Below are 9,608 nucleotides of genomic sequence, written 5' to 3'. Positions count from 1 at the left end.
GGTGTTATCACTCAATAAACGGCTCTTTTACACCGTTGAACAGCTCCAGTCGAGTTCCAAGGCCATCACGAATGTAAAACTCACCTCAGGTTCACAGGAAAATAACGAAAGTAGTAAGCATTGCAACTAGGCGTCTCTGACACGATGCTTCAGCAGCTAACTTCACATACACCAACCGCTAGAGCACGCCCGCCCGCCCCGGTGTACAAAACGAGCGCACCCATTGTGATTGTTTTTTTTTTTTAAGCGGTTGTTTCACTTTAGCGGGTCGTAGGCTACTATTGCAGTAAGCTAATCGTACTTGCGTGGAAAGCTTTGATATTAAAGACTAACTACACTTGAGAATTGATTAGAAAACATTTCAATTTGAGAAATGAACAGTCGCCTGCAAGAGATCCGACAACGACAAAAACTCAGGCGGCAGCTTTTAGCTCAACAGGCAAGTGGCGTTGTTAGCACGAAGCTAATCTAACAAACAGTTCAACGTTGCTAAATAACTGCGAGATAACACAATGTTATTTCCGTGTGGGAAATGCCTTTTACCGGGTAATGATCTGGAAGAAAGAGACAAAGAGTAACCAGAGTTGATGGTGATAACCTAGGTTAGCTGACGGACCTCTTGCAAACACTCACGTTGGTCGCCCTCGAGTGGACCCCACTGTACTGGAAATACAAATGAATGAAACTAACACGATGAAGTTGTTTGAGACTATTTCATACACAGAAATCGCAAACATACCACACTTAAACAAAGAGTATGTGTAAATGATGTAATTAACAGACAACTTTGCTGGTGGTAAAATGCATACTGCTTTGGGCTGAAAATATACAAGATATGCTTAAAGGAGAAAATGCTGAAAATAGAAAATATTTGAGTCAAATTGATATGCGTTCATTCATGTGTGTCCACAGTTGGGAGCTGAAAGTGCAGACAGCATTGGAGCGGTGCTCAACAGTAAAGATGAACTGAAAGAGATAGAGGAAACAAGAGAAACATGCAGGTGAGTTGATGTTTACTAACCAATAGAAAAGTGCTGTCCAAACAAGTCACAAATAACAGAGAAGAAAGGAGGGGTACAGTTGTGCAATAGTGAATGTAATCTGCTCCATGTCTGCACAAATACAGAGGTTTAACAGTGCAAGAGACCCAAAAGGGCAGCCCAGGCCTTTAATGAGTATTAAACCTTTTATGTTGTATATTTGTGCTTATATAGTATCTGAAATGTAGATTTTCCGATGCCACATAGCTTACCTCCTTTCTTCATACCACTGTCAGAATGTTGATCTTGTGCTTTGAGAGAGTCATGAAATCTAGAAATTTGTTGATGATATTTGTGATTGGCAGGGCTTCATTCGATAGTTCAAACCTGCTTTCTAAGAGGAAGACACAGACTGAAGGAGAGGACACAGAGGAAGATGTGGAGGAACAAAAGGTGAGTGTAGTGTCGGTATTATGAATCTTGATAGGTTAAGGGGGCCTCTGCCTACATCTTAAAAACAAGATTAAAATGATAGGAAAATGAATGCATTGTTTTCTATCATTAGTTCCAGAGATTGCCCAAAGGATGAGATAAATATATTGGACAAATCCATATTTAAATAGTATAGTACAGTGAAATACAAGATTTAGTTGTGGATAACTTTCACAATATGCCTGCTTACTCTTTCACAAGGTAATGGCAGTGCTAATGGATTTCATTAATGCTCCTTCTTTTTAGTATTTGTTATCTTAACTTCTAAGTATTAATTGATTATTAGTCAATTAAAGCAGATATCAGTGGAATGTTTTTGTTAATATAAGTCCTAAATAGTCCTATTTTCCGTCAGCAATCACTTACATGAAGTATTTCAGCCTAAACACGAGTCTCTCCGTCACTCTGCTCTGCTGTAACCCGAGGAGAAAATTTTCCTTGTGGGATACAAGTGTTATCCAATGAGGGGAGAGAACGGCATGAAGGGCTGTGTGTGCAGCCAAGGGATGCGCGTGAATGTGGTGACGTAGCACGAGGACCAATTGATGCCTGACAAGGGCGGGGGCTGCTAACTCATGGTGCGTTCAAGGAAACTCGTACTTTGTGTTTTTCCTTCCTGTGAAGTCATACCAGTTCGATCTGGTACGAGTTCACGGGTCGGAAGTTACGAGTGGCCGTTATAGGGAACTTTCACAGACAACAGGACGGTAAAAACACGAGCTACGGGTTACCTGGAACGCTACCAAGTCGTAGTTGTGACTTGAAGCTGTAACTTACGGTTTCAAAAGCCTGCCTTGAACACAGCATTAGCCGAAACGGCCGTGCCGCTGTTATCTGCTTTAATTATTAATGGGGGGTTTCTCACTCTTAACATGCAGATAAATGGTCTGTCCATAGCCAAAAATGATGTATTCACTGTGTTTTTCTGTGTGTGTATTTGTGTTAGGATGAAGTGGAGGTGCAGCAGCCAGAGGAGAGCAACCCATATGAGGAGGTGTACAAGGACTCAAGTACTTTCCTTAAGGTTGGTTCAAGGTGGCATTTACACCTCGTCTCACAAATGATGTTTCGGTAGCCTGACAAAAAGTGATTTATTTTGGAAGATTGCACTAATTAGGAAGCGACTTAGATTAGTTTTCATTGCTACACTACCTTGAATGCAGAAAGCAGCTACCAGTCACAAGCGTTACTAAAACTAACCGTTCATCTACATTTTCAAAATGTTTCAGAAGTACTTGGTGACTGGATGCAATATTTCACCCTGTGGCATTTAGCTGGAATTAAAAACACAAAAGCTCCATTAGTTAGAAAAAGATACCGTACTTGTGTGTCATTACCAACAATGTAAACAAATCATCTGATAAATCTATGGGAAGACTACAGTTGATTACAGGGTAGAACAAGCTAAATGGTGGAGCAACAGCAGTGTGTTTGATATCAATATGCAGACAAACATATACACAAGCATATAATTATAAGCTTGTGTATAGAATGCAAATTAGTGAGTAAGTAACTATCAGGATTACCATTGTTTATATGACATCTAATTACAATAGCAGTGCCATTTTTTTTTTTTTTTTTTTTTTTTACTATTGTAGAAGATTAGACCTTGCCGTTTCTAATTGGTGTTTTCCTTTCATGAAACGTATGAAAAAATACACAAAGATCCATTTTTGTCTCTTTTTGTACAAACATAATAAATAAATTTTCTCCCACTCATCTTTTTCATCTTAATTCATTCATTTATTCTCAGGGTACCCAGAGTTTGAACCCTCACAATGACTACTGTCAACACTTTGTGGACACAGGTCACAGGCCACAAAACTTCATCAGAGATGTTGGTGAGTGTGCGCTTGTCAATGTGTGTGTGTTTATGTACATGTACAGATTGTGTGTGTGGGTCTTACATCCGTGTCACATCTGGTTTAGGCTTGGCTGACCGATTTGAAGAATACCCAAAACTTCGCGAGCTGATCAGACTGAAGGATGAACTCATCTCCACCACCAACACCCCTCCCATGTATGTTAAAAAAATTATTGCAGAGTAGGAAAAATCTGTCTGATTGACAACATGACCTAACACTTCACATGATTATATGATGAATTAAGAAAACACTGGCCATTTCAAGCTGGCAAGATCTCAAGCAAGTCTTGTCTCTATTTAAATTGTGTGTTTCTGTTTGCGCAGGTACCTCCAGGCTGACCCTGAGCACTTTGACTTGCAGGATTTGAAATGCAAGTTTGATGTTATTCTGCTTGAACCTCCTTTGGAGGAGTATTACAGAGAATCTGGCATCAGCCACACTGAACGTTTCTGGACCTGGGATGATGTATGTACACATCTTTTAGTAATTAACACTTTATGCTGTTATGCAAAAATACATTATTATTATTTTGACTTGCCTGCAGGACACAAGTGAAAGACACTCAATTTGTTATAATATGTTATGATACAACATGTAGTGAGGCATGCAAGACACTATCAGGGAGACATTTAAGTTTATGATCCAAAAATGGAAAATTATCCTATTGGAGCAGACATTCTGACCAGTTGAAGTTTAAATAACCTCCATGGACATTTAGTGTTGCTGATATAATTTTACTGGATGATCACTTCAGCCTGCATCATTTTAAGCCTGACTAGTGCATAATTCTGGTCACTGGTAAAAGTGGTCACACTGAGCTCTAACTAAAGAATATGTGAGATTTGTACAAATGAATGATAGTGAGCTCCCAGTAGGGGGAGACAAAGATCCAGAGTAACCCTGCTAAGGTAAAGATGATAATCAAGTCAGTTGTACTGTCTCTACTGACAGGGCAGCTTAGGGTCGGGAGAAGAGTAACAGGGCCTGTTCCATTCCTCACACACTTTGGTGACGTTTTGCTGGCGTAACGTATATTTGCATATAGTGCGCAAGCATGTATTACTGTAAGTGGCCAAGCGTGTGGGGGATATTTAAAAGCAATCGGGACACACTTGACAAGTGCAGCCTTGTCAAGTATGTACACACACACACACACAGCAACAGTTTTAATAAACAGTGCTGCTGGATCACAGTCTCATCTACTCCTAAAGTGTCTCTATGCGCAAGATTCAAATCCTAAATGTGTAAGCCCACCTCCGTAAGTAAATAAAACAAACAAGAAAAAAAAACAAAAAACGAGTGAATTTCATATTATTGAAATTAATTCAAAAGCATTTCCTAATCGTGACTTGTGGCTGAGAGAGAGAGAGAGAGAGAGAGAGAAAACTTTATTGATCCCAATGGGCAATTCAGTTTGCAGTTGCACCTTGCCATAGTGAATAAATACATAAATAAACAAACAAAGGACAACACAATACCACAACCAGCATGACGTGAAAAGAGTCTCAGCAACACATTCGAATTGACATTCAACATTTAAGAGCCAGGGGAAATAAGCCAAGATATGGTGTGCCCCCTACACGCACACACACATACACTTAAGCAAGTAAAAAAACAATAAAAAAATAAAAAGGAGAAAAGAACCAAACTAACCTACCTACGCATGACAATCTTATTCAGAAGCCTGATAGAGGACGGGATAAAAGAGTCAGAGTAGCGATTAGTTTTGGTCCTGGCTGCGCAATAGCGCTGCCCTGAGGGCATCAGCATGAATTCACTCCTCAGGGCGTGGCCAGGCTGACTGATTATGCATTTGGCTTTTTGCACTACCTGCCTCTTCCATAGTGAGCTCAGGTCATCGAGTTGCACTCCGATGACCTTAGAGCAGACCTTTATGATGCTGGCAAGACTGTTTTTGTCTTTCACTGATAGCCCATTAAACCAGCACACAAATGAAAAGGTTAAAAGACTTTCTATGAAACAATGATAAAAGTTACTTAAAATAACTTTAGAAACACAGAAAGAGTTCAGCTTCCTTAGCAGATAAATTCTTTGTTGTCCTCTCTTGACAATAGACTCCGTGTTTGCATGAAATTTTAGTTGATTGTCAAACACTGTGCCAAGGTATTTATAAGTATCCACAATTTGGACTTCCTCCCCATGAATTATACTAGCTATGGGGTCTTCGCTGTTTTTTCTGAAGTCTATTATTAATTCCTTGGTTTTGATGACATTTAGGTCCAAGTGATTATCCTCACACCATTCAGTAAAAGATGTGAGAGCACTACCATGATCAGACTGTGGACCTTGGAGTAGAGACAACAAAGCAGTGTCATCTGAAAATTTAACTAAGAAGCTCCCCTGTTGAGATGACCTGCAGCTGTCTGTGTACATAATAAAAAGTAACGGGGAGAGGACACAGCCTTGGGGGGAACCAGTATTTGAGATGATGGCTTGAGACATGAGGCCATTCACAAAGACACGCTGAACTCTGTCAGTTAAAAAATTTAAAAGCAACAATAAAATATGATGAGGTAACATGAAATAAGAAGCCAGCCTCTCAATCAAAATATGTGGCTGCATTTTGTTAAAAGCTGAGGAAAAGTCTGCGAATAAAAGTCTCACATGAGAGCTCGGCTTCTCCAGGTGTTTATAGATTTTATCTAAAATAAAAATCTTTGCATCGTCTACACTTTTCCCCGCCTGATAGGCGAACTGTAGTGGGTCTGTGGGTGACGGCGGACTTCACCGTGGTGCGTTGTGGGATTTATACTTGGCCAAATACCGCTCGGATGCGGTCTTACCGTAAGTGTGGGTAAAGTGCAAATCAAGTGCGCTGCACTTTCGGTCATTGGAGAAATGGGACACACTTGTGCACTGACATAAGCCCATGAACGCGCACGCCAAGTGCCCAAGTGTGTAAGTGTGATCTAGTGTGCATATTGGGACAGGCCCACAGATTAGTAAATGGTATTTTCACTTGGCATGGATAATACTTTTGACATATTCTCCCATTCCCCTTTCCCTTTTCCATCCTCTGCTGTTGTAGATCATGAAACTTGAAATTGAGGAGATATCCGCTCTACGTTCCTTTGTCTTTCTCTGGTGTGGCTCTGGTGAAGGCCTGGACTTGGGCAGAATGGTAACAATCTATCACACAGGCACAATACTTGTTAGTCCAGGTGGTACATAATCCTTCATAGGATTTATTATGCCGATTCCAGTGTCTGAGGAAGTGGGGCTTTAGGCGGTGTGAAGATATCTGCTGGATCAAGACCAATAAGAATAATCCAGGAAAGACCAAGGCACTGGACCCGAAAGCAGTGTTCCAGAGGACCAAGGTAGAGTGTTCACACAAGCAGAAATGTGAAGTATATTTAAATTACACACGTACACACTCATGCAATTTACTCTGCCATTAATCTTTTGTGAAAATCCATATACATAATGTTAAATACTCACTGTACAGTGTACAAGACCCATCTATGCATGGAACTTTTAAAATTTGAATTTAAACCAGTGGAAGTTGAATATTGTAACGAACTGAGAGAAATGCAACATATTTGTTTCAGGAGCACTGCCTAATGGGAATCAAAGGAACAGTGCGTAGGAGTACTGATGGTGACTTCATTCATGCCAATGTGGACATTGACTTGATCATCACTGAGGAGCCTGAGATGGGAAACGTAGAGAAGCCTGTAGAGATTTTCCACATAATTGAGCACTTCTGTTTGGGACGCAGGAGGTTGCATCTCTTTGGGCGAGACTCAACCATCAGACCAGGTGAGGTGGACACATGCTTTCCATAGAACATTTGATTGGCCTGGTAAATTTACATGATCCATATTTGCATTTTGGGGTTTTTGATGGCCTGTCCTACTCTCTGTGTCTGCTTGTTTGCTAACTTGCGGTCCTCTCTTTCTAGGATGGTTGACAGTGGGCCCTACTTTGACAAACAGTAACTTTAACCCAGAGACCTACGCCTCACACTTTGGTTTGCCTAACTCCCACCTTTCTGGTTGCACTGAGGAAATAGAGAGACTGCGGCCAAAATCTCCCCCTGCTAAGCTCAAATCGGACCGCGGTGGCGGAGCACCCAGGGGCGGACGTGGTGGGCCAAACGCAGGAAGAGGTGGCGACAGAGGCCGTGAAAGAAACCGACCAAATTTCCGTGGGGACAGGGGAGGGTTCAGGGGGAGGGGAGGGCCACACAGGGGTTTTCCACCTCGCTAGTACACAGACAACACACCACCAAGAATGATGCTGGGAATTCCCGTCTACATTAATTCATTAACATGATTGTTTGTAATGCATTTGTATGATTACTATGTGACACCTTAGAAGATGTGTGATCGTTTTGACTCTTTGGTTTATATTTTTAATGGATATACTTTACAATGCATAGGAATTATCTGAATAAACCCTGTTTTCACTAATGTCTCTGCATTGATTTATATGGTATACTTTATACATGGATATGTATGCAACTGATTGTTGAATAACATCAAAATCTGTACCTGCTCATTCCAGATGTTTCTAAAGATCTCTTTGAGTGGTCCTTGGCTCTTACACAACTCTTCTGAGTATTTGTGGGGAGCACCTGGTCATGGCCGGTTTATGGTGTAATGATGTTCTTTTTACTTCTGGTACCGTTTCTTAATGTGTTTTAATACTCGTTCCCTGTGTTATTTCACTTTATTACACATAACTTAATTTATGGACACAGGTTTTGATTTTTTTTGTAAATGTGGATTACTCGAAACACACATGCAGTTGAGATATTTAAGTTCTAAGTGTTAGAGGTACATTTCATCTGAATCTCACTCAGCAAAAAATAAGGACCTAAAATGACCGTGGCTGTGGTCTGAGTGTAGGCTGACAGACAAGTGTTTTAAATCAGGTTATTAGGAACATCTGGGTGTTGGTAGTGTTTATTTACTATTTCACTGTCAAAGTCGAACACACAAATAGACACTCGTCACGTCTATCACAAGTTTGTCTTGCACAACATAGATTGTTGTGCAAATGAAAAAGGACGGTTTACCCCTGAGTCATGCCCATCTGATGCTATTGACTGACACGATCAAATGACAATAGTGAGGACATTATAGATGTCCTGTACCTCTGTGTAGGTGTGTCTGGTATGTGACTAACTGAAACTTGGAAGAGACCTGCTCCACCACCTTGTCTCTTCTTTGGCAGAGCAGCAAGCCACTATTGTTATCCTGTGCCTGTCTTCTTCCTCTTGTTTTTCATCTTCCTTAACAAATTTCGATTCGCTCCTACAATTTTTTTTTGTGAACAATTATTTTATTTTACATTAATTGTTACAGAAGCAACAATAAACATTTTCTCCCCGACATAATAAATTGACAATATAGTAAATAATCCCGTCCCAGCCACCCACCCCTCCCCTCCCTCCCTCCCTCCCTCACCCCCTCCCTACACTCCCTTCCCAATTCCTACAATTTTGAGGGAACACAGGGATATTATTTGTCAACATGGCACAGTAGGGACTTGGGATCGGTGTGCTGTTGCTTTTCTTTGTAAAATGTGAATTTTTTGGGATATGTGAGTCGCAAAAAGCTGAATATTTTCGCACAGAGATTGAATAGGAGCAAGTGAAAAAAATTTGATAAATAGACAATTTCCTTGCAGAAATTTTGCGAGTGCCACGGTGTGCTGCCGGGGTGTAATCTCTTTCAGTATGGGAATCAAACCCATTCACCACTTTAACATCAATATTAGCACAATGGGCAGACAGAGCTAATCAAACAGAAACATGGTAATCTCTCTGTGAAAACTGACCTTAAGGAGCTGTCAACTTGTGTGTGTATGTGTGTTAGACTTGAATCACAATGACAACAAAAAACTGCCAAATGTTTGATGCCACAGTCAAATAACTTGATAACTAATGTGTTTGTGTGTGTGTGTGTGTGTGTGTGTGTGTGTGTGTGTGTGTGTGTGTGTGTGTGTGTGTGTGTGTGTGTGTTGCCAAGTCTGTGCGACACTACCCTGCCCTCTGACGAGAAAGAGGTCTGGTAGGAAACAGTGACAGATGCACCACAGACCACATCTCAATCAGAAACAGGGAGATTAATATGCACAAGAACAGATCGGGTAACAGAGAGCAAAAACCAAGGCTTCTGTGGCTAGTTAACATGAGAATCAAACCCACGACTTTATGATCAGGAGTCACACATTGTGAAGAGACAAGACAGACACACAATCATCTCTTTCTGAACATTCATGAGCTGTCAGCCTGTGTGCG

General features: G+C 40.9%; 1 protein-coding gene across 1 annotated transcript; it reads left to right on the top strand.

The window, feature by feature from the left end:
* Nucleotides 1-7,773, top strand: mettl14 (methyltransferase 14, N6-adenosine-methyltransferase non-catalytic subunit). Its single transcript, XM_085778593.1, has 11 exons — nt 1-439; nt 913-1,001; nt 1,346-1,433; nt 2,419-2,496; nt 3,226-3,313; nt 3,402-3,492; nt 3,661-3,802; nt 6,387-6,479; nt 6,562-6,678; nt 6,910-7,120; nt 7,263-7,773. The coding sequence occupies exons 1-11, from the start codon at nt 374-376 to the stop codon at nt 7,568-7,570; spliced, it is 1,371 nt and encodes a 456-aa protein (XP_085634719.1). The 5' UTR covers nt 1-373; the 3' UTR covers nt 7,571-7,773.
* Nucleotides 7,774-9,608: the final 1,835 nt, after the last annotated feature.

The sequence above is a fragment of the Trachurus japonicus genome, chromosome 1 (assembly GCF_045865225.1).
Source record: "Trachurus japonicus isolate A0001 chromosome 1, Traja_1.0".
Lineage (NCBI taxonomy): Eukaryota > Metazoa > Chordata > Actinopteri > Carangiformes > Carangidae > Trachurus > Trachurus japonicus.
Note: the sequence above shows the minus strand (reverse complement) of the source record. Positions and strands in the feature narration are given on the sequence as shown.

What these genes read in the sequence shown, in the direction of transcription:
- mettl14 (XM_085778593.1), top strand. Translation starts at nt 374, where the DNA reads ATGAACAGTCGCCTGCAAGAGATCCGACAACGACAAAAACTCAGGCGG. An exon ending in GGCAGCTTTTAGCTCAACAG is followed by an intron (nt 440 to 912) that starts GCAAGTGGCGTT and finishes GTGTGTCCACAG; the next exon opens with TTGGGAGCTGAAAGTGCAGA. An exon ending in CAGTGTTCCAGAGGACCAAG is followed by an intron (nt 6,679 to 6,909) that starts GTAGAGTGTTCA and finishes TATTTGTTTCAG; the next exon opens with GAGCACTGCCTAATGGGAAT.